The sequence below is a fragment of the Tachyglossus aculeatus genome, chromosome 4 (genome assembly GCF_015852505.1).
Source record: "Tachyglossus aculeatus isolate mTacAcu1 chromosome 4, mTacAcu1.pri, whole genome shotgun sequence".
Taxonomy (NCBI): domain Eukaryota; kingdom Metazoa; phylum Chordata; class Mammalia; order Monotremata; family Tachyglossidae; genus Tachyglossus; species Tachyglossus aculeatus.
In genome coordinates, this window is record NC_052069.1 from 92,547,623 (window position 1) to 92,572,013 (window position 24,391).

Below are 24,391 nucleotides of genomic sequence, written 5' to 3' on the forward strand. Positions count from 1 at the left end.
CCTAAAAAAACACTAGTGGTTTCCCATCTATTTATGCATCAAACAGAAACTCCTTGCCATAGGCTTTAAAGCACTGAAATCACCTTGTCCCTCCTACCTTAGCTTCCTAATTTAACCCAGCCTGCATACTTTGCTTGTCTAATGTCAATCTACTCACTGTACCACTATCTCATCTATCTCACTGCTGATCTCTCGCCCAGATGGATGTCTGACAGATGATCACTCTCCCCACCTTTAAGGCCTTACTGAAGGAACATCTCCTCCAAGAGGGCTTCCCCCAACTAAATCCTCATTTCCTCTTCTCCCACTCCCTTCTGCATCACCCTTACACTTGGATTTGTACCGATTTTCCACCCCTTTCTCACCTCCACAGCAATTGCCCCTCTAGACTCTCAGCTCATCATGGATAGGGAAGGTGTTCACCAACTCTGTTATATTGTACCCTCCCAAGTACTTAGAACATTGCACTGCACACAGCACTCAATAAATGGATTGATTGACAGATTGAATATGTGCATTGAATGAGAGAGGCGAGTTGGGGATGATGCCAAGGTCACAGGCTTGAAAGACAGGGAGGATGGTGGTACTGTCTACAGTAACAGGAAAGTCATGGGGATGAGAGGGTTGGGGTGGGACTAGGAGGAGTTCTCTTTTGGACATGTTAACTTTGAGCTGTCTGGGCAGCAACCAACTAGAGATGTCCTGAAGGCAGTAGAAAACACAAGCCGGCAGAGAAGAAGAAAGATTGGGGCTGGAGCTGTCCATTTGGGAATCATTCACATAGTGGTAGTGTTTGAAACCATGGGGGTGAATGAGTTCTCCAAGTTAGTAGGTGTAGATGGAGAATAGAAAGGGACTCAGAACGGAGCCTTGAGGAACTCCCCCAGTTACAGGGTGGGAGACAGAGAAGGAGCCCGCAAAAAAGACTGAGCTTAAGTGGCCAGAGAAATAGGAGGAGACCCAGGAAAAGACATTGTTAGTGAAGCCAAGATTGGATAATGTTTCCAGGGGAATGGGGGTGGTCAACAGTGTGGAAGGCAGCTGAGAGGTCCGTGAGGATTGGAATGGAGTAGAGGCCATTGGATTTGGCAAGGAGATCATTGGTGACCTTTAGGAAGGCAGCTTTGGAAGAATGAAGGAAGAGAAGCCAGATGGGAGTGAAGGAGAGGAACTGGAGGCAGTTGTGCAGACAACTCGCTCCGGGAGTTTGAAGACGAATGACAGGAGGGAGATGGGGTGATAACTGGAGGGAGTTGTGGGGTCACGGGAGAGTTCTTTGGGGGGCTAGGGGATTCATGAGCATGTTTGAAAGCCATGGGAAAGAAGCCATTGGAGAATGAACAGCTAGAGATGACAGTAAGGAGAGAAGAAGGAAGGGAACAAGTGTTTAGAGAAGGTACAAAAGGATGGGGGTCTGAGGCACTGGTGGAGGGTGGGGATTTTGAAAGGAAGTAGGAGATCTGTTGAGATACTGCTGCAAAGGCTGGGAGAGTCAAAGAAGGGGCAGGAAGAGGGAGGGATTGGAGAGGAGCAGATAGATTTTAGGAAGATCATGGCCGATAGTTTCAATTTTATCAATTAAGTCCGTGGCCAGAGCATTTGGGGCAAGAGATGGAGGGGTGGGTGGGTAGGGGGTTTGAGGAAGGAGTTAAATGTATAAAACAACTGTTTTATACACTGGGCACTGGGCATCAATCCATCAGTCAGTGGTGTTTACTGAGCACTTGGGAGTACAGTCTATGCTAAATACCTACAAATCTTTGTTCATCCTGAAAGGTATGCTTTACAAGGAAAGGGAATGTCACCTGCAAGTGGAGATCTGAAATGAAGACATATATATTATGACTTTAGCCCACAATATGCCAGGGAGCGCCAAATTTTTAATAATGATAACAATAATAATTTTGCTATTTAAGTGCTTACTGTGAACCAAGCACTTTTTAAGTGCTGGAGTAGATAGAATATCTGACACAGTTTCTGCCCTTCATGGGACTCACAATCTAAGTAGGCGGGGGAACAGGTATTGATCTCCATTTATGGATGAGGAAAAGGAGGCACATAGAAGTTAAGTGATTTGCCTAAGGTCACACAGCAGAGAAATGACAGAACCGGGATTAAAACACAGGTCCTCTGACTCCCAGAATCATGCTCTTTCTACTAGGCCATACTGATTAAAATTAGTAATCAGTAGGATTTGTCACTCAATTATCATAAATGTCTATTCACATTGAGCACCCCATAACTTTTGTCTTGCCAATTAAGTCTAATTGTGGCCTTGTTACCTTCCCTGAAATTATGTGCAGGACCACAGACGATAATGGTATTTGTTCATTCATTCATTCAGTCGTATTTATTGAGCGCTTACTGTGCAGAGCACTGTACTAAGTGCTTGAAAAGTACAATTTGGCAACAGATAGCGACAATCACTACCCAACAACGGGCTCACAGTCTAGAAGGGGGAGACAGACAACAAAACAAAACAAGTAGACCGGCATCAATACCATCAAAATAGATAAATAGAATTAAAGATATATACACATCATTAATTTGTTAAGCGCTTTCTATGAGCCAAGCACTGTTCTAAGCATTGATGCAATCCAAAATCTGCAGTAGATCCAGGAGGGTATGTCAACTGAAAGTATAAAGATAAAGGAGTCAGAGAAGCAGCGTGGCTCAGTGGAAAGAGCATGGCTTTGGGAGTCGAGGTCATGGGTTCTAATGCCTGCTCCCCCACATGTCTGCTGTGTGACCTTGGGCAAGTCACTTAACGTCTCTGAGCCTCAGTTACCCCATCTGCAAAATGGGGATTAAGACTGTAAGCCCCACATGGGACAACCTGATCACCTTGTAACCTCCCCAGTGCTTAGAACAGTGCTTGGCACATAGTAAGCACTTAACAAATACCAACGTTATTATTATTAATTATTATTATTATTATTATCCCCAGCACTTAGAACAGTGCTTCACACATAGTAAGCACTTAACAAATGCTGCTATTATTATTATTATTATTATTAATGACCCAAAACAAATAATATTAACGATAAATGATTCATGATTGCTCTTGCCCCTTAGCCTGAAAAGCCAACATCTAATTAGCTAGAAAGCAGTGGGAAAAGGAGGGAGTTAGACCAAGAAATCTGGGTAAATTGGGACATCTTCCCTGCTAAAATCACATCTCCTCCAAGGGGGCTTCGTAAACTAAGCATTCAATTTTCCTGTTGCCCTCATTCATTCATTCAAGAGTCAGAGGTATCAAATCCCCGCTCCACCACTTGTCAGCTGTGTGACTTTGGGCAAGTCACTTCACTTCTCTGTGCCTGTTACCTCATCTGTAAAATGGGGATTAAGACTGTGAGCCTTCCGTGGGGCAACCTGATCACCTTGTAACCTCCCCAGTGCTTAGAACAGTGCTTTGCACATAGTAAGCATTTAATAAATGCCATTATTATTATTATTACCCTTTAAGAGTTTGATACCCACCTCATCCCTGGATCCACAGCATTAATGTAGATAATGCTTCTTGGCCATTTCCCCGTCTGTACTTTATTTTAATGTCTGTCGTCTGGCTCTAAATTGTAAGCTAATTATGGACAGGGATCGTGTCTAGCAATTCTGTTGCACTGTTTTCTTCCAGAGGCATAATTCAGTGCTCTGCACATAGTAAGCATCCAGTAGATACCACTGATGGATTGACTAAAGTCTCCGATTTGCTTTTTCAGAAATTGTTTCAGGGCTGTGATAGATGACAGTTGCCAGCTGACAAGTTTGGGAAGATCCAGTAGTACCCAGAACTAAAGTGCTCCCTCACCCTGGCAGAGGGAATTACAATAGTTTGGGAAAAGCAGCTTAAGATATGGCTAAAGATAGTTAAGAAGAGGTTCACAAACTTAATCCCGATTGGCTAGAGATATTTAATAATCATGAGGGAGGTTGTTCATCAAGGAAAACTATCCCAGCCCCCAGTACTATCACAAGCACAATTTCAGAAGTTATGCTTTCAAAGTAATGCTCCAGTAATTGGACTTGCTTCATCTGTTTCCTTTTACTGTCATCCACATACCTTTTTCTGGCAGCAAATCTTACATCATATTTTATGTTAAGGTGGAGTCGGGGAACTCTTCAATCGCCCATAATTAAGGGATGTTTGTTTTAAAATTTATCTATTTCTGTCTGCAAATATTCATTTTGCTTTAGCGATGTGTACTTTTTTAGATCCCTGTTTTTTCTTTTCTTTTTTGTGGTATTTATTAAGCACCTACCATGTGCCAAGCACTGTACTAAGCGCTGGGGTAGATACAAGACAATCAGGTTGGACACAATCCATGTCCCACATCATCATCATCATCAATCGTATTTATTGAGCGCTTACTGTGTGCAGAGCACTGTACTAAGCGCTTGGGAAGTACAAATTGGCAACATATAGAGACAGTCCCTACCCAACAGTGGGCTCACAGTCTAAAAGGGGGAGACAGAGAACAAAACCAAACATACTAACAAAATAATGAAATAACAAAATAATGAAAATGGCAGTTGGAGAGGGAAGAAGAGAGGGGACAAGTGTTTTGATGAGGTGCAAGGAAACGGGGTCAGATGCCCAGGTGGTGGGGGTGGATTTTGAGAGAATCAGACGGTGAGGAGTTTCTGCCTGATGCAGGAGAGGATTACATCGATTATAACAAACCCCATTACCGCAGTGGCGCTTCTAAGGAACCGGAAGATGGACTGAAGGGCTTTTTAACTTCAATACTATCTCACACACTCACTACTCTTAATCCCCATTTTACAGATGAGGTAACTGAGGCACAGAGAAGTTAACTGACTTGCCCAAAGTCATGGAGCAGACAAGTGGCAGAGCCGGCATTAGAACTCTGGTCCTCCGTCTCCCAGACCTGTGCTCTTTCCACTGGGTGATGCTGCCTCTCTTGTTCGTGGGTTAGAGGGCTGGGATCATGGAGCAAATGGTTTTTCCTTGGCTTCTAAATGGGATTTTCAGCACTTTATACAGATCTCATTTGCCTGCAAATTCAACATCTGGTAATAGTGCAACACTGTTCTTTGAGACACCTGTGTGCACGTTTATCCAACTTGTACTTCCCAAGTGCTTAGTACAGTGCTCTGCACACAGTAAGCGCTCAATAAATACGATTGATTGATTATCGCACATTGGAAATCTGAGGAAGGCGGCTGGTGATTCCCCTTCTCGGCTAGAGTTCATCTTGTTTTCCTTCTGTGGACTGTAGCTGCGCATTCACACTATTAGTCATTCTACTTAGTCATGATACACTGGAAACGATTGAAATCTAACAGAATACAGAAGCTGATTTTGATGAAAGTTGGCATTACTGGAATAATTAGTGCATAAATAATTATTTATTAAGACCTTCCATTTAGTTTCCCTAGGGGTTTTCTGTATGAGCTATCTGGGAGTATAGGGATTCCCAAAGCTCGAGTGGATATTGTCGCATTCCTTATAACTAGAATCCAGTTTGGACTGCAAGCCAAAGGCATAACATCACTTGGGTATTCCTAACAGTATCTGACTAGCGGCCCTTCTTTCGCCTCCTAAGAGCACCCTCCCAGCCTCTTCACTGTTGCGATGAGAAACTCTATGGAACCCTGTTTTGCCACATCATACTGTGGGCTGCAATACCATTTAACTTCATCTCTGAGGCCTCTTTGCCTTGTTTTTTGAGATGCTAAAACCCCTGGAAAGACCTTTAATGCTTAAGCAATCGTACAAAAAGCACTATCAGAATAGTTGATAAGTGGGGAATTGGATTATGTCAGCCAGAGGGAGAAGTTGTCAACCATTCAAAACCACGAGAGGGTCAAAGCAGCCCACTGCAATGTTGACAGGGAAAGTGTCTGCCAATTCTATTATATTGTACTCTCCCCACCACTTAGTTCAGTGCTGTCACAAAGCAAATGCTCAATAAATACCACTGATGATAATCATGATGATGCAAGGGGTTGGAAACAGGAAACATCAAGCCTCTCTACCAGCTCTAGAAAGATGTTGAATGTGGTCCACAAAAGGAGGCAAAATGAGGTGGAGTGCTCTGTGGATTTGAATATAATAATGATAATATTTACGGTATTTGTTCATTGCTTACTATGTGCCAAGCATATGGTATCTGCCTATCCCAGGTATTTATCTGGGGTAGATACAAGATAATCAGGTTTGGACACAGTCCCTGTCCTACATGGGACAGGGAAAGTATAAGTATGTGTAAGTAAGTGAAACAGGGAACAGTGTAAGTATGAGGGAGAGTGGCTATTTAAACTTTTCACAAATGAGGAAACTGAGGCACAGAGAAGTTAAGTGACTTGTCCAAGGAAACACAGCAGGCAAGTAGCAAAATGGGGGTTACATCCCAAATCTTCCGCTCCCAGGCCTGGGCCCTTTCCACTAGGTCATGTTGTTTCTAATATAGCATCATGAAGTAGATAATATCTACAACTTTCTAATATGCCCACAGAAGTTAATTCATTCAAACATATTGTTTGAGCACTTACTGTGTGCAGAGCACTGTATTAAGCATCTATGTTGTTTCTAGAGTTTTTCCTTTGAATCAGGATTTGTACCAAGGGTTTTTATTACTTTCAAAGTAGGTAAAAAAAAAAAATCTTCCTCTCTTTTCAGTTGTCCTAATTCTTTTCCAAAAGTTGAACTGTAATCTCACTGTGGGCAGAGAATGTGTCTGCTGTACTGTTATACTGTACTTTCTCAAGTTATTATTACAGTGCTCAACAAGAGTTCAATAAATATGATTGATTGATGGATTGATTGAATCGGAAGCCTGATCAGGCATTAGATAGCAGAGTCCGGGTTACAGTGGTGGAACTGGAGGGTAAAATGGATCCAGTCAGACCCAGAAACAGTCTGGCATGGGGCACCAGATGGTTCTGGGGAAAATGGGACAATTGCGTATTTCATTCTTTAAGTATTGCTGCTCTGGTTGGCTAATTATATGCACGTTCCAAGTCTTGACTCAGTTATGAATTTGAGTAGCCTCTATTTCCAGTTTTCAAGCTTAATATTTCTTAATATCTTTTCAGCGGAACTCCCTCCTCCATATACAGCTATCGCCAGTCCAGATGCCAGTGGTGTTCCTGTAATAAACTGCCGGGTGTGCCAATCTCTAATCAATTTGGATGGCAAGCTTCACCAGCATGTGGTTAAGTGCACAGTGTGCAACGAAGCTACGGTAAGTGTGTTTTTAGAGCTAGATTGTGTGTCTCCTGATTTACATTGGGAAAGAAATGCACGTTACAAGACAGAGGGCTGAAAGTTGTCCCTAATAATGAACAGTTGAGTTCCAACTGTGATGGAATTGAATCCCTGTTCTGATCCTAATTAGAAAACAAATAATTTTATAGTGTGACGAGGTTCTGCAGAATTTTGGCATGATTTCTTGCCAGTAGGTTGTTCACAGATATTTTCTGTATTAGTATGGACAGGTATTTACTACTGGAGACTGGGCTATAAACTCTTTTATAAATAGTCTGGTGACCAATCCAACTGGGTTCATAACCATTTTTGTACAAGTTCTTCTAATGAAAAGTCTCAGCAACAAAATTTTCCTGACTAATGCAATCAGGGTTTGTCAGAAGAGCATTGAAACTAGATTTCATAAGCATAGTTTCAATTGTGGTGGGTAAAAGGTGGTTTCATAAATGGCTTAAGAAGGTTTTCAGTAACCCATACTGCTATACAGGACCTGATTGAATTCCAGTGGTTTCCTATTCACCTCTGCATCAAACAAAAACTCCTCACCATTGGCTATAAAGCACTCGTTCACACTGTCCCATCTTACCTCCCCTCACTTCTCTCCTTCTACAACTCAGCATGCACACTTCACGCCTCTAGTTCTTACCGTGCCTCGATTTCTCCTATCTTGCCACCAACCCCTAGACCAAGTCCGGCCTCTGTCCTGGAATGCCCTCCCTCCTCAAATCTGCCAAACAATCACACTTCCCCCCCTTCAAAGCCTCATTGAAGGCACTATCTCCTCCAAGAGGGCTTCCTAGACTAATCCCCGCTTTTCCTCATCCCCCACTCTCTTCTGCTTTGCTCTGACTTGCTGCCCTTTGCTCTACCCTCCTCCCAGCCCCACAGCACTTATGAACATATCTGTCAATTTATTTGTATTGCTATCTCTCTCCCCCACTCTAGACTGTAAGCCCATTATGGACAGGGAATGTGCCTGTTTATTGTTGTACTCTCCCAAGCACTTATCAGAGTGCTCTGCACCCAGGAAGAGCTCAAATACGATTGAATGAATTAATTATACAGTAGCTGCCTATCACTTTGAACTAATGGAGTCAGGAAGACTGACAAAATGAAATTAATATTCCAGTTTCACCAGAATAAGAGAGAGGAGGCCATAGCCCCCGCTCCTTGACAGCTCCTTGATTTCCTTTTCCCCTCCTCGTTTATTCTAAGCCAGGGATCCAAGTTTCTCTTCTTGCTCAGACTGTTGCAGCCTGAGAACTCCAAACAGTGGCTGTTGGGCAACACATCTAGAGATCTCCCTGTACCCTTGATCTTCCAAATAATAATAATAAGCACTTACTGTCAAGCACTGTACTAAGAGCCAGGGTAGATACAAGATAATTAGGTCACAAATGTCTCCCCGTTCTCCCCCTTCTAGACTGTAAGCTTATTGTGGGCAGGAAATCTATCTACCAAATCTGTTATACTGTACTCTCTGAAGCGCTTAGTCCACTTAGAACAGTGCTTTTCACATCATAAGCGCTTAATAAATGCCATCATTATTATTACAGTGCTCTGCTCACAGAAAGAATTCAATAAACTTGACTCTGCCACCCTTCTGATGTGTGACCTTAGGCAAGTCACTTAACTTATTTTTGCCTCTATTATCTCATCTATAAAATGCAGATTAAGACTGTGACCCCCCTCAAGGGGACATGGACTGTGTCCAACCTGGTTAGCTTGAATCCACTCCAGCACTTAGTACAGTTCTTAGCATATAATAAATACTTAACAAATACTGTACAAAATTTGATTGATAGGAGGGAGAATAGGTATTGAATGATGATGATGATGATAGCATTTGTTAAGCACTTACTATGTGCCAAGCACTGTTCTAAGTGCTAGGGGAGATAGAAGGTAATCAGGTTGTCCCACATGGGGCTCACAGTCTTAATCCCCATTTTACAGATGAGGTAACTGAGGCACAGGGAAGTTAAGTGACTTGCCCAAAGTGACACAGCTGACAAGTGGCGGAGCCTGGATTAGAACCCGTGACCTCTGACTCCCGAGCCCATGCTCTTTCCACTGAGCCACGCTGCTTCTCTAGCCATGCTGAAGATGAGGGAACTGAGGCACAGTGAAGTGACATGCCCAAGGTCACACAGCAGACAAGTGGAGGAGCCCGGATTAGAACCCAGGTGATCTGACTCCCCTGCCTGTGCTCTTTCCACTAGGCCACACTGCTTTGGCTTTATTAAGGACGAGCCCTAGGTATAGGAAGTGGTGACTTACTGACTACATGATTATCCAGCAGTTGGATTTGAAAAATGGACAGATCGATTACAGCCATGCCTGGTGCTGAGTGCAGACTGGCTGCTGTCTCATAGTCCCATCATGTTGGCTCGGTATCAAGCTCCTGGACAATGAAGGCTTTGGTGCAAGGATCTCCATGGTAACCTCTCAGCAACATCATTGCAGCAAAAAATAAGCTCGTCCACGTAAATAATCTCTAGTAGCGAGTGAGCTCTCCTTTGAGACCTTACCTCTCAGGGAAGCACTAACCCTATGTTTGGAAAGGCAACATCACTGATATTGGCCCTGTGGGGGGAAAAAACAACACTTCAAAACCTACTGCAGCAAAGAAATGTATTTTTAATCATTGCATAACGACAGGGAAGACTACACAAACCTGCAAAGTGTGGTGATAAGCAGTTCAACCTAAGAAACATGGGTGATTAGTGGAGCCCTTCCTTCCTCTCCCCCTCGCCCCCCCTCCATCCCCCCATCTTACCTCCTTCCCTTCCCCACAGCACCTGTATATATGTTTGTACATATTTATTACTCTATTTATTTATTTTACTTGTACATATCTATTCTATTTATTTTATTTTGTTAGTATGTCTGGTTGTGTTCTCTGTCTCCCCCTTTTAGACTGTGAGCCCACTGCTGGGTAGGGACTGTCTCTATATGCTACCAACTTGTACTTCCCAAGTGCTTAGTACAGTGCTCTGCACACAGTAAACACTCAATAAATAAGATTGATGATGATGATGATGATATGGTCACCAATCAATCAATAAATCAATAGTACCACCAAAGCAAGGGTATTTATGTTTCACTGGCATTGTATAGATAACCTTGTAGATGTTATTTCAGGATCAGTGGGAGCACCCTGATGGACTGGGATGGAGTCCACTCCCCACCTACATATTCTTTTCCAGTGCTTAGTACAGGGTTCTGCACACAGTAAGAGCTTAATAAATACCATCACTACTACTACTAAAGCAAATAATTTTGCCCCCGTCATAGGTAAAGAGAGAATACTTCAAAAATGGCAACAGAAGTTCCGTAATCAAAACAGGTCTTCCACCACTGCAGGCGACGTTATAGAGAGCCTTTAGCATAAAGCAAAATGTGGAAGGCAAAGCCTTCATTTGAGAAATATTTGCCATAAAAACAATGAAAATTTGATGGTATTCCTGAGAAGTCTGTAAGCAAGGAAAAAAAGTAATGTGTAAATAATGTCATTAATGATAAGTGCCCAAAAGATAAGATAATCAGGTCAGATAGTAATAATGATTGTGATAATAATAATGATAGTATTTGTTAAGCACTTACTATGTGCAAAGCACTGTTCTAAGCGCTGGGGAGGATACAGGGTGATCAGGTTGTCCCACGTGGAGCTCACAGGCTTAATCCCCATTTTACATATGAGGTAACTGAGGCACAGAGAAGTTAAGTGACTTGCCCAAAGTCACACAGCTGACAAGCGGCTGAGCCGGAATTTGAACCCATGTCCTCTGACTCTCAAGCCCGGGCTCTTTCCACTGAGCTTACTATATACCAGGCACTGCACTAAGCTCTGAGGTGGATACAGTCAAATGGAGTTGGGTACAGTCCCACGTCCTTCCCCTGGCCTGGAATGCCCTCCCTCCGCACATCCTCCAAGCTAGCTCTCTTCTTCCCTTCAAAGCCCTACTGAGAGCGCACCTGCTCCAAGAGGCCTTCCCAGACTGAGCCTCATTTTTCCTCTCCTCCTCCCCATCCCCCCTGCCCTACCTCCTTCCCCTCCCCACAGCACTTGTATATCTATTTGTACAGATTTATTACTCTGTTTTACTTGTACATATTTACTACTCTATTTATTTTGTTAATGATGTGCATATAGCTTTAATTCTGTTTGCTCTGATGACTTTGACACCTGACTACATGTTTTGTTGTCTGTCTCCCGCTTCTAGACTGTGAGCCCGTTGTTGGGTAGGGACCATCTCTATTTGTTGCCAACTTGTACTTCCCAAGCACTTAGTACAGTGCTCTGCACACAGTAAGTGTTCAATAAATGCTATGGAATGAAAATGGAGCTCACAGTCTCCATCCCCATTGTACAGATCAGGTAACTGAGATACAGAAAAGTTAAGTGACTTGCCCAAGGTCACACTGCAGATGTGACAGAGCTAGGATTCGAACCCAGGCCCTTCTCACTCCCAGGCCTGTGCTCTGTCCACTAAGCCATACTGTTTCTCAGTGCCCTGTACTAAGAACTTGGGGGAATGCAGTATAACAGAGTTAGCAGATAGGTTCTCCGCCCATAAAGAGGTTACGGCCTAGAGGGGGAGACAGGCATTATATAAATAATTTATTTGCTCATTACAACATAGTTCCTTGGGTAGAACATATATAAAGAATAAATGAAAGCAGAACAAATGTTTAAAAGGCATAGTCTCAAACCAAATGATAGAGCAGTAGATTTGGGGCAGAATTTAGCAGCAGTTATAGCAACCTATCTTGCAGCAATCAGGAGAGAGGTTGCTTTACTCCAACAGAGGCCTCCAGAAGTTTGGGAAACCAAGAGACATATTCATAAATAGCAAAATACTGTGAATGGAAGATGTATCAGGGTATCTAAGACAATCTTGTGGCCATGGTGGAGAGTAGAATAATGATCTCCTAGAGGTTTGTTTAGCCATACCATATGATGAGGAGGATAATGATGGTATTTGTTTAGCACTTACTACGTGCCAAGCACTGCCAAGTTCTGGGGTGGATACAAGCATACTGAGTTGGACACTGTCCCTGTCCCATATAGGGCTCACAGTCTCAACCCCCATTTTACAAATGATAACTGAGACATAGGGAAGTGAAGTAATTTACCCAATGTAACCCAGCAGACAAGTGGCAGAGCTGAGATTAGAACCCATGACCTTCTGAATCCCAGGCCCATGCTCTATCCACTCTGCCATGCTGTTTCTCATACCGTATGCCTAGATGGGACCAATAGTGTCAACATCATTCATTCAATCATGTTTATTGAGCACTTACTGTGTGCAGAGCACTGTACTAAGTGCTTGGGAGAGTACAATATAAAAATAGACACATTCCCTGCCCACAGTGCAACTACAAAGGACATCTCTGTATTAACCTTGGAAGAACTCAGGGTACTGAATGTGGATGAAAGAAAGAGGATACGTGACAGAAAAATGAGCACCTAGAATACATAGTTTGTACTTTGACAATAATTTAGTCCATCCCCCTGAAATCCCTTGGGAGTTGTTAGCACATTTGATATGCATAACTAATACCACCCATTATCATAGAGATTTAAAATCCTATCAAATGATTTTGTATTTCACTAGTAGAAACTAACTACAGGAGTGAAATTGGGGAGTAGAAGATTAGTCAATGACAATTACTGGCACCCACTCAGAGCTGGGCACTGTAGTAGACTGTAAACTAGACAGTAGACTTACTGTAGACTGTAGTCTTACTCTAGACTGTAAGCTCATTGTGGGCAGGTAATGTATCTGTTTATTGTTGTAGTGTACTCTCCCAAGTGCTTAGTACAGTGCTCTGTGCACAGTAAGTGCTCAATAAATACAATTGAATAAATAATAATCACCACAATGGGTTGGTTAGGTTCCTACTGTGTGCAAAACCCCATGCTGAGCACTGAAAAAAAATACACTTCTTGAACTTCACAGAGTTTACAATCTAAGAATTAGTAGGTGAGGAGGCATTAGTAATAGACACAAAAAGGTAAAAACATAAAAATACATATATTAAGTAGTAATAGTTTTTATTAAGTGCTTACTGTGGGCTGAGCACTGGAAAAAATCCATTGGTAGGAGTTCACAATCTTAAACTAAGGTGGAGAGCTGTTTGGTGACAGACACCATAGGGAAGATGAAATAATACAAATGCAAAATGAGGTGGAGATGAACTCCTTCTGAATAATTGTCTTGTCTTATGCTGTTGTCGTTTCTGACCCGTAGTGAGTCCATGGCCACATCTCTCCCAGAACACCCCGCTCTCCACCTGCAATTTCTTGGTAGTGTATTCATAGGGTTTTTGTGGTAAAAATACAGAAGCAGCTTACCATCTTCCACACATTAAACACATTAAAGTTGAGTCTCCACCCTCGAGTCTCTCCCAGGCTGCAGCTGCCCGGCACAGATGAGTTTTGACTTGCAGTAGTTTGCCTTCCACTCACTAACCACTGCCCAAGCTAGGAATGGAATGGATATAACTCTACTTGACTCTCCCTCTCATAGTTGAGACTGGTGGAGTACTGGAAACTCTCCAGGTGTGATGCTGAGAGGGGACCTCTGAATAATAGGATAATGGGAATCAATCAATCAATTAATTGTATTATTTGAGGGCCTACTGTTTGCAAAGCACTGTAAGAAGAGCTTAGGAGAGTACAACACAACAGAGTTGGTAGATAGCTTCTCTGCCCACAAGGAGCTTACAGTCTAGAGGGGGAGACGGACATTAAAATTAATTATAGAGCCGAGGGTGGGATGAATATCAGGCTAAAAAATGGTAAAAATTCAAGTGTAAGGGTGATGCAGAAGGGAGAGAGAAAGTAGGAAAAATGAGGGCTTAATTGTCTTCTTGAAGATGTGAATGTAATAAGGCTCTGAAGGTGGAGATAGTGGTAGTGTTGAGTATGAAACGGGAAGGAGGTTTCCAGGCCAGAGGGAGGATGTGGTAAGGATTTGGTGAGGTAGATGAGTTGTACTGAAAAGGGCTGGGTTGCAGTAAAAAATCAACAGGGTAAGCTAGGAGGGGGCAGGCTGACAGAGTGTTTTAAAGTCAATGTTAAGGAGTTTCTGTTTAATGTGGAGGTGGATGGGCAACTACTGGAGATTCTTAAGTGTGGAGACATGGACTGAACCTTTTTTCAGGAGTGTAGTCTGGGCAGCAGAGTGAAGCAAGGACTGGAGTGTGGAGACAGGAGACAGCGAGGTCAGAAAGGAGACTGGTGCAGTATCTAAGACAGGATAAGTTATTGAATCAGCATAGTAGCAGTTTGTATGGAGAGGAAATGGTAGGTTTTAGTGATGTGAAGGTAGAACTGACAGGACTTGGTGACAGTGAATACGGGTCTGTAAGACAGGAAAGGTGGTGGTGGTGTTTACAGTGATGGGAAAGTCAAGGGGAGGACAAGGTTTGGGTAGGAATATGAGGAATTCTGTTTTGACTGTATTAAGTTTGACCATTTGGAAAGACATCCATATAGATATGTCAGGAAGGCAGGAGACAGTGCTGGACTGCCAAGAAGGAGAGAGGGCAGGGCTGGAGGTGTAGATTTCAGAATCATATACGCAGAGTTGGAAGTCATAACTGTGGGAGTGAATGAATTCTCTGAGGGAGTGGGTGTAGGTAGAGAATAGAAGGGGACCGAGAACTGAGCCTTTTGGGACTCCCACTGTTTGGGGTGGAGAGAAAGGGGAGAAGCCTACTAAAGAGACTGAGAATGAATGGCTAGAGAGATTAGAGAGAACTACGAGAGAACAGTGTCAATGAAGCCAAGGGTAGATAATGTTTCCAGCAGAAAGGGTTGATCCACAATATTGAAGGCAGCTGATAAGGCAAGAAGGATTAGGATAGAGTATAGGCCATTGGATTTGACAAGAAGGAGGCCATTGGTGACCTTTGAGAGGGGCAGTCCCTGCAGTGAAGGGAGCAGAAACCAGGTTGGAGGGGATCAAGGAGACCACTGGAGGAGAGGAAGTGAAGGCAGTAGGTGTAAACAACTCACTCAAGGAATTTGGAAAGAACAGTAGGAGGGAGATAGGGAGATAACTGGAGGGATTGTGGGGTCAAAGGAGAGTCTTTTTTAGGAGAGGGGAGACATGAACATGTTCTAACGCAGTAGGGATGAAGCCATTGGGGAATAAACCATTGGTGGTCAGGGAGTGAAGAAGGGGGGTGGGGGGTAATTTATTCATTACGGTGTGAAGAGCTGGCATTAGAGGTGCAAACGGAGGGGGTGGATTTTGTGAGGAGGTAGGAGATCTCATCTTGAGATACTGCTGGGAAAGATGGAAGAGTCAAAGAATGGGCAAGAGGAGGGTGGGCCTGGAGAGGTGCAGAGAAGATTTTAGGTAGATCACGTTTGATGGTTTTAATTTTATGACTAAAGTACATGGCCAGGTTATTAGGGGCAAAAGATGGCAGGGTGGGAAGATGAGGTTTTTTTATGGTATTTTTTAAGCACTTACTACATTCCAGGGACTCTACTAAATACTAAGGTAGGTACAAGCTAATCAGGTTGGTTACTCTCCCTGTCCTGTGTAGGTCTCTTAGTCTTGAACCCCATTTTACAGAAGAGGTAACTGTGGCTCAGGGAATGAAGTGACTTGCCCAAGGTCACACAGCAGACAGGTGGCAGAGCCAAAATTAGAACCCAAGTCCTTCTGACTCTCTGGTCTGTCCACTAAGGAGGGAGTTAAATGTCTGAAACAGTTGGCCATGCCAATTCATTCATTCATTCAGTCATATTTATTGAGCGCTTACTGTGTGTAGAGTACTGTACTAAGTGCTTGGGAAGTACAAGTTGGCAACCTATAGAGACGGTCCCTACCCAACAGCGGGCTCACAGTCTAGAAGGGGGAGATGGGCTTGTGCCAATGGGCTTGTGAGTCACTAAGCATAGAGAAATGATGTTACCGGGCAGAGTTAAGCAGATGAGGGTGTTTTTGAGATGGACAAGGTCAACCTGATATCTGGATTTTTACCCGCAGCGTTCCCTAGCTCGTGCACAGGAGCGGAGAAAGTCTTAAAATCCAACACATCTGGTGGCAAAGAGGACTGCCAGTGTTGGCCCCTGGGTCTTTCAGAGTCTAGTCACAACCAAAGTCTTCCCAACGTTGTCTGTTCAGTGGCAGCCTCCCCCTGCTGCAGCTTGAATCTCCCATAACCCCCAGGCCAGGATGGGAGCAAATTCCCAGGATGGAGTAGCATTGGGGTGACAGAGGTTACCAGTGGAGTTCATTGGCAGGCCATTGGGGTGGGAGGCGGATGGGATGCACTATTGAGGCTCGAGACCATCATGACACCACAATCCCAGGGCAGGTCAGCAGCGAAGGACCAGTCATGGGTTCAAATCCCGGCTCCGCCAATTGTCAGCAAGTCACTTAACTTCTCTGTGGCTCAGTTACCTCATCTCTAAAATGGGGATGAAGACTGTGAGCCCCACGTGGGACAGCCTGATCACCTTGTATCCCCCCCAGCGCCGAGAACAGTGCTTTGCACATAGTAAGCGCTTAACAAATGTCAATATTGTTATTATTATTATTATTATTATTACTAAGTACTTGGGGAAAGTACTATGATAGGTATGGATTTCTTGCCCTTAAGCTTACAAGCTAATGGGGGAGAGACACAAATATCGCTTCCAGAGAGTGAAAACCTAAGCATAAACAAGCTTTATGGATAGAAGAGAATGGGTTGAGGATTTTAAGGAAGATGATTAAATTTGCCTAAGGACTGTAAGCTTGTTGTGGGCCCTGAATGTGTCTGCTAATTCTGCTGCATTGTATTCTTCCAAGCGCTTAGTACAGTGCTTTATGCATAGTAAGGGCTCAATTAATACAATTGATTGATTAGGGAGAGAATACAGAGGAAACTTTACTAGGGGTATGGACCAAAGACAGCTGAGTCAGAATTGGGGGTACAGTGGGGGGAAAATAAAAGACCTCAAGAAGTGCTGATTAGAGGATTTGAGAAGCTGAGGAGCTGGGGGGATTAGTGAAGGAAGGATTGCAAGGAATGCCCATGAAAGTTTTAACTTTGGAGGTGGGAGTAAGGTGGAGCTTTTAGAAATCTAAATTAACAAAAAAGTGCTTGAATATAGTGGCAGCCTGTCTAGGAAGTAGGAAAGAATGTGAATGTTTTCCAAATGCTACTATTATCTGAAAAGGGATAGGATCTCGGCAGATTCTTCCATGTGAAACAGTAGTCACTCAAGGGCGGGGACATTGCAGTCTATTGTGACAAAATGCTGAAAAAGATGAGTCCTGCTAACTTTTGAAGACATCATGACAGCATTGCATCACAGGGAACTAAGCTGGGAAGCAGGAATGGGGGTGTTTTATGCATCAAATGGACATGCTAGCGGTCATTGAGAAAGATTTCAGAATATCCGCCACCACCCCGGGGGCTTCCTGCTCCTATGTGCATGCTTCCTGCCTTACTTTCTCTCTGCCCTGAATTCTCAAATTCAAACCTGCTATTTAAAATTAAAACACTGATTGCAGCAGTTACCTGTTTCCCTGTTTACTTGCTTTTATGTCTGTCTCCCCCTTTATAATAATAATAATAATGGTATTAAGTGCTTACTATGTTCCAAGCACTGCTCTAAGCGCTGGGGTAGATACAAGGTAATCAGGTTGTCCTTCGTGGGGCTCACAGTCTTAATCCCCACTTTCCAGATGAGGGAACTGAGGCACAGAGAAGTTAAGTGACTTGCCCAAGGTCCCACAGCAGACAAGTGGCAGAGCCGGGACTAGAACCCATGACCTCTGACTCCCAAGCCCGTTCTCTTTCCACTAAGCCACACTGCTTCTCAAAACCTTTGAATGTGAGCCCATTGTTGGGCAGGGATGGTCTGTATTTGTTGCTGAATTGTATTTTCCAAGTGCCCAGTGCAGTGCTTTGCACATAGTAAGCACTCAATAAATACGATTGAATGAATGAATCGATTCCTACCCCTGCAGCCTGTTTCTATTCCAGCCGTGGTTTTCTGGGTTTCCCAGGGCCCGGAGGGTGTCAGGAAAGGATAGTGCTCATGGTCAATTCCTGCTTCCAGTTGGCTTTGCCTGAACCAAGAGAGCTGGGAGGGAATTTGTGCAACTACTCTCAGAAGGCCCTTGACCTTCTCTCCCCACTCCTGAATGATGACTATCAAACCCTTGTTACAATTTCTGATAATCAGCCAACATCCACTCTGTCAGTATGGTAGTAAGTCATCAGAGGTGGTGTAAAACAAAATCATAAAGGGGTTTTCTCTGAATTTTCTGTTTCAAAGACATTTGGAAATTTGTAAAAAGGAGAAAAAGATAAAGATTCTATCACGTTGATCACTCACTCTTATGCTCATGACTTCTTTTTTGTTTAGCCGATCAAAAACCCTCCAACAGGGAAGAAATATGTTAGATGTCCGTGTAATTGTCTCCTGATCTGTAAGGATACATCTCGACGAATAGGATGTCCAAGGCCTAATTGGTAAGAGTTAAAGATGCTTAATTGTGGTACATCTCTTTATTTATTTGGGGTTAAAGGAGCTTGTTCCTTTTGTGGCTGAACGGATCTGCTTACAAGACTTCAGATTATTTGTGGATTTGTTATCCCTGCTTTCAGTTAAAGAAAATAAGTTGCTCCATAATGATACCAAATGAAGATAGTTCATTTACACAATTGTTATGAAGTGCCAGCACAAAACTTTATTATATTGTATTCTCCCAAGTGTTTCGTATAGTGCTCTGTACATAGTATACACTTAATAAATCAATCAGTGTTTTTTATCGAGTGCTATGTGCAGAGCACTGTTCTAAGTGCTTGAGTACAATGCAAGAGAATAAGCAGACATGTTCCCTGCCCATAATGAACTTACTATTCAAAAAACAGTCTAATAAATCCTATGTCTTCCAAGAAGCCTTTCATGATTAAGACACTCCAATAGCATCAACCCAACACTCATCCTTAACCCTTACGCATTTTAATATCCTTTCTCCAGCATTCATGTACACATTGATGTTTTCATTTATATATTTCTTCATTTTTTTCACATTCAGCTATTTCCTTGTATTTCCTCCTGCTTTCCTGATTTGTAAGTAATTTTTATGTCTCCATAAAATTACAAGATCCTTGTATGTAGGAAACATATGTCTTACTATTATTTTACTTTCTCAAGCACTTAGTACAGTCCTTAGCACTTGAGGCATGCAGTAAATACTGTTGATTGATTGATACATTCACAATGTATCACACATGTGATACAATGTGATACAATGTATCACAATAACAATAATTCATGTTATTTTTTAAGACCTAACACAGGAAGACAGAATTTTACCAATCAGTTTTAGAAAGAATTTCGAGAATGTTCTAGAATGAACATCATTGACATCACAGGAACAGATAGAAAATTCTTCATATAATTATTTAGTGACTACCCCAAATTGTAATAAGCCTTCATATTCATAGCTGTGGTTATCTTCCTTGGGTGCTCATGACCCTTTTCTTATCTTATTCATCCAAATAACATATCTTCTACTAGACTATAAACTTCTTGAGGATAGGGATGATGTCTCCTAATTCTACAATTAGTAGAGTGCTTAGTACCATGCTCTGCACAGAGTAAACACTAAATAAGTACCACTGATTGATTAACTTCCCATTCCTGTACCACAGAGCCAGTTTTTCAGAATTCCACTTGAGTAGTCCCTGCCTGCCAAGCATCTGTGTTTGGATAACTGGACGGTTATTTATTTATGTATTTACCTATTTATATTAATGTCTGTCTCCTTCTCTAGACCATTAGCTTGTTGTGGGCAGGGAATATGTTTGTTTATTGTTATATTGTACTCCCCCAAGCATTTAGTACAGTGCTTTGCACATAGCTTTGAATCAATATGATTGACTGACTGACAGATAGCTGTGTAATTATGTGTTATGTGACAGTTGCTGCCCGGGGTGGCTGCATGTTATTCTCCTCCCAACCCCCACAGTCTGTCCTGATGCTAAGAGCTTCTAAACTTCCCAGTCTTACACTTACACTTCCCATTCTTACACTTTCGCTTTCCAGTTGTATGCTTACTCTTTACAGTCTTATACTTGCACCTTACAGGCTTACACTTATGCTCCTTGTGGACAGGGAATGTGTCTGCCAACTCTGTTGTATTGCACTCTCCCAAGAGCTTAGTACAGTGCTCTGCACATAGTAAGCACTCAGTAAAAACCACTGATTGATTGTTACCAGGCTGCAAGATGCAGGCCGGGCCACCTGGGAAATGGAAAAGGATAAAGGGTAACCTGTCAAACAGGTGACCTAGATGATGTCAGCAATCCTGAGGCAGGTTTGGAAGTGAGATGAAAGTCTCGTAGCTCCAAAAATGTAACCTTGTCTGCACAGTTTAATCCTTAGTGCGATATTTGTACTACAAAATTTTGTCCCCTAGATAGAATTTTGTAAGGGAAAATTAATTTCAAGAAACAGTCTTACCCAGTGCAGATCGTGGCTTTTATCAGATAAATCACTTCATCTGACTGCATTTTGGCTCTCTTGCCTATTAACGTAGGACCACACCTTGACTTTTTCAGATTAATGATTTCAACGTAATTTGAAAAAATGAAAAATATATGCAAATAATAATATTTTTCAAAATTTTCATCCTGAAGGAAAATGTATATGTGATTCATTGGGTTATAACTTTGCATAATCCAGCAATTATCAGCTTTTCGAGGGCACAGTCATACCTAGCTAACCTTCCCTACAGCCTGAAGCACTCTTCAGGGATTAAACATTACCCAATTCTAGGGAGAATTAAGGTCACAGCTAGAATTAGATCTTGAAGGCTCAGAAGTTTTCTTTGCCTGTGTTCAAACTACACTTGCTCTTCTTTCAGGATAAATAAAGAAGAGGGAAGCCTGACACTAGTTATTCACTTAGCTTTGAATGTCATTACTACTACTGGTTCTTGTCCTACTTGGATATCATGCCAACACTTCAAACTTAATATGTCCAAAACAGAGCCCCTCATATTCCCATCCAAACCCTGCCCTGTCCTTGACTTTCCCATCACTGTAGGCAGTACCAGCATCCTCCCTGTCTCATATTTATTCAATCATATTTATTGAGCGCTTACTGTGTGCAGAGCACTGTACTAAGCGCTTGGGATGTACAAGTTGCAACATATAGAGACGGTCCCTACCAAACAGCGGGCTCACAGTCTAGAGGGGGGAGACAGACAACAAAACAAAACATATTAACAAAATAAAATAAATAGAATAAATATGTACAAATAAAATAAATAAAAAGAGTAATAAATACGTACAAACATATATACATATACAGGTGCTGTGGGGAGAGGAAGGAGGTAAGATGGGGGGAGGGAGAAGGGGAGAGGAAGGAAGGGGCTCAGTCTGGGAAGCCCTCCTGGAGGAGGTGAGCTCTCAGTAGGGCTTTGAAGGGAGGAAGAGAGCTAGCTTGGCGGATGGGCAGAGGGAGGGCATTCCAGGCCAGGGGGATGACATGGGCCGGGGGTCGACGGCGGGACAGGCGAGAATGAGGCCCAGTGAGGAGATTAGCGGCAGAGGAGCGGAGGGTGCAGGCTGGGCTGTAGAAGGAGAGAAGGGAGGTGAGGTAGGAGGGGGCGAGGGGATGGACAGCCTTGAAGCCCAGGGTGAGGAGTTTCTGCCTGATGCGCAGATTGATTGGTAGCCACTGGAGATTTTTGAGGAGGGGAGTGATATGCCCAGAGCATTTCTGCACAAAGACGATCTGGGCAGTGGCGCGAGGTGGGGAGAGACAGGAGGATGGGAGATCAGAGAGGAGGCTGATGCAGTAATCCGGTTGGGATAGGATGAGAGATTGAACGAGCAGGGTAGCGGTTTGGATGGAGAGGAAAGGGTGGATCTTGGCAATGTTGCGGAGGTGAGAGCGGCAGGTTTTGGTGACGGATTGGATGTGAAGGGTGAACGAGAGAGCGGAGTCGAGGGTGACACCAAGTCTGCGGGCTTGTGAGACGGGAAGGATGGTAGTGCCGTCAACAGTGATGGGAAAGTCAGGGAGAGGGCAGGGTTTGGGAGGGAAGATAAGGAGTTCAGTCTTGGACATGTTGAGTTTTAGACGGTGGGCAGACATCCAGATGGAGATGTCCTGAAGGCAGGAGGAGATGCGAGCCTGGAGGGAGGGAGAGAGAGCAGGGGCAGAGATGTAGATTTGGGTGTCATCAGCATAGAGATGATAGTTGAAGCCATGGAAATGAATGAGTTCACCAAGGGAGTGAGTGTAGATAGAGAACAGAAGGGGACCAAGAACTGACCCTTGAGGAACCCCTACAGTAAGGGGATGGGAGGGGGAGGAGGAGCCCGCAAAAGAGATTGAGAATGAACAGCCGGAGAGATAAGAGGAGAACCAGGAGAGGACAGAATCTGTGAAGCCAAGGTTGGATAGTGTGTTGAGGAGAAGGGGGTGGTCCACAGTGTCGAAGGCAGCTGAGAGGTTGAGGAGGATTAGGATAGAGTATGAGCCGTTGGATTTGGCAAGCAGAGGTCATTGGTGACCTTTGAGAGGGCAGTTTCCGTGGAATGTAAGGGATGGAAGACAGATTGGAGGGGGTTGAGGAGAGAGTTGGCATTGAAGGAGAGAGTTGGCGTTGAAGGAGAGAGTTGTCCATAACCTTTCATTCATTCAGTCAGTCGTATTTATTGAGCACTTACTGTGTGCAGAGCACTGTACTAAGCATTATCCTCCGTGTATCTTGCTTATTCAACCCATATATTCAATGTCACCAAATCCTGTCAGTTCAAACTTCACAAGATTGCTAAAATCTGCCCTTTCCTCTCCATCCAAACTGTTACCAGCTTAATCCAAGCACTTACCCTATCCTTCCTTGAGCACTGCATCAGCTCCTTGCTGACCTCCACGCCTCCTGTCTCTCCCCATTTCAATCTATATGCCTTACTCTGCTTCCTAGGTCATTTTTCTCTAAAAATGTTCAGTCCATGTTACCCCACACCTCAAGAACCTCCAGTTGTTGCCCATCAATCAATCAATCAATCGTATTTATTGAGCGCTTACTATGTGCAGAGCACTGTACTAAGCGCTTGGGAAGTACAAATTGGCATCACATAGAGACAGTCCCTACCCAACAGTGGGCTCACAGTCTAAAAGAGACTGTCTCTGCAATCAAGCAGAAACTCCTTCTCATCAGCTGTAAAGCACTCGATCACCTTGCCAATTCCTGCCCTATCTCCCTTATTTCCTAATAATACTGATTATTATTATGGTACTTGCTACCACAGTAATAATATGGTAGAAGAGAATATAATATATAGGTAATAGGTTCAAATCCCGGCTCCACCAATTTTCAGCTGTGTGACTTTGGGCAAGTCACTTAATTTCTCTGTGCCTCAGTTCTCTCATCTATAAAATGGGGATTAAGACTGTGAGCCCCACATGGGACAACCTGATCACCTTGTATCCCCCTAGTGCTTAGAACAGTGCTTTGCACTTAGTAAGTGCTTAACAAATGCCATCATTATTAGTATTATTACATGCTTACTATGTGCCAAGCCCTGTTCTAAGTGTTGGGATAGATATGCAAGTTAATCAGGTTGGATACAGTCCCTGTCCCACGTGGGACTCACACTCTTAATCCCTATTTTACAGATGAGGTAACTGTGGGCCAGAAAAGTGAACTTACTTGTCCAAGATCACCCAGCAGACAAGGGGAAGAGCCAGAATTAGAACCCAGGTCATTCTGATTCCCAGGCCCTTGTTTTATCCATTAAGCCATGCTGCTTCTCATTTCTTACTACAACCCAGACCACACTCTCTACTCCTCTAATGCCAACCTACTCAATGAACCTTGATCTTGTCTATTTTGCCACCAATCCCTTGCTAATGTCCTACCTCTGGCCTGGTGTACCCTCCCTTTCCATATCCCACAGATCACTCTCTCCACCTTCAAAGCCTTGTTATTAAAAGCACATCTCCTCCAAGAGGCCTTCATTGACTAAGCCCTCCTTTCCCCTTCTCCCTCGCCCTTCTACATTACCCTTGCACTTGGATTTCCACATTTTATTCCCCAGTCCTTCAACCCCATAGAACTTATGTACATACCTGTAATTTATCTATTTATATGAATGTCTGTCTCTCCCTGT

The 24,391-nt window shown here is 43.3% G+C and overlaps 1 protein-coding gene and 1 non-coding gene across 3 annotated transcripts in view; one reads left to right on the forward strand and one right to left on the reverse strand.

Annotated features, from left to right (window-relative positions):
- Window positions 1-24,391, forward strand: part of PIP4P2 (phosphatidylinositol-4,5-bisphosphate 4-phosphatase 2) — a 67,630-nt gene that overhangs the window by 16,420 nt on the left and 26,819 nt on the right. For both annotated transcript variants that reach the window (XM_038745394.1, XM_038745393.1), the window contains exons 2-3: window positions 7,063-7,211; window positions 18,621-18,727. In XM_038745394.1, coding sequence (XP_038601322.1) covers window positions 7,063-7,211; window positions 18,621-18,727 — 256 coding nt within the window. The remainder of the gene's footprint in view (window positions 1-7,062; window positions 7,212-18,620; window positions 18,728-24,391) is intronic.
- Window positions 13,680-13,817, reverse strand: LOC119927544. The gene has a single exon (XR_005450538.1). It is a non-coding gene; the product is annotated as a small nucleolar RNA SNORA7 (small nucleolar RNA).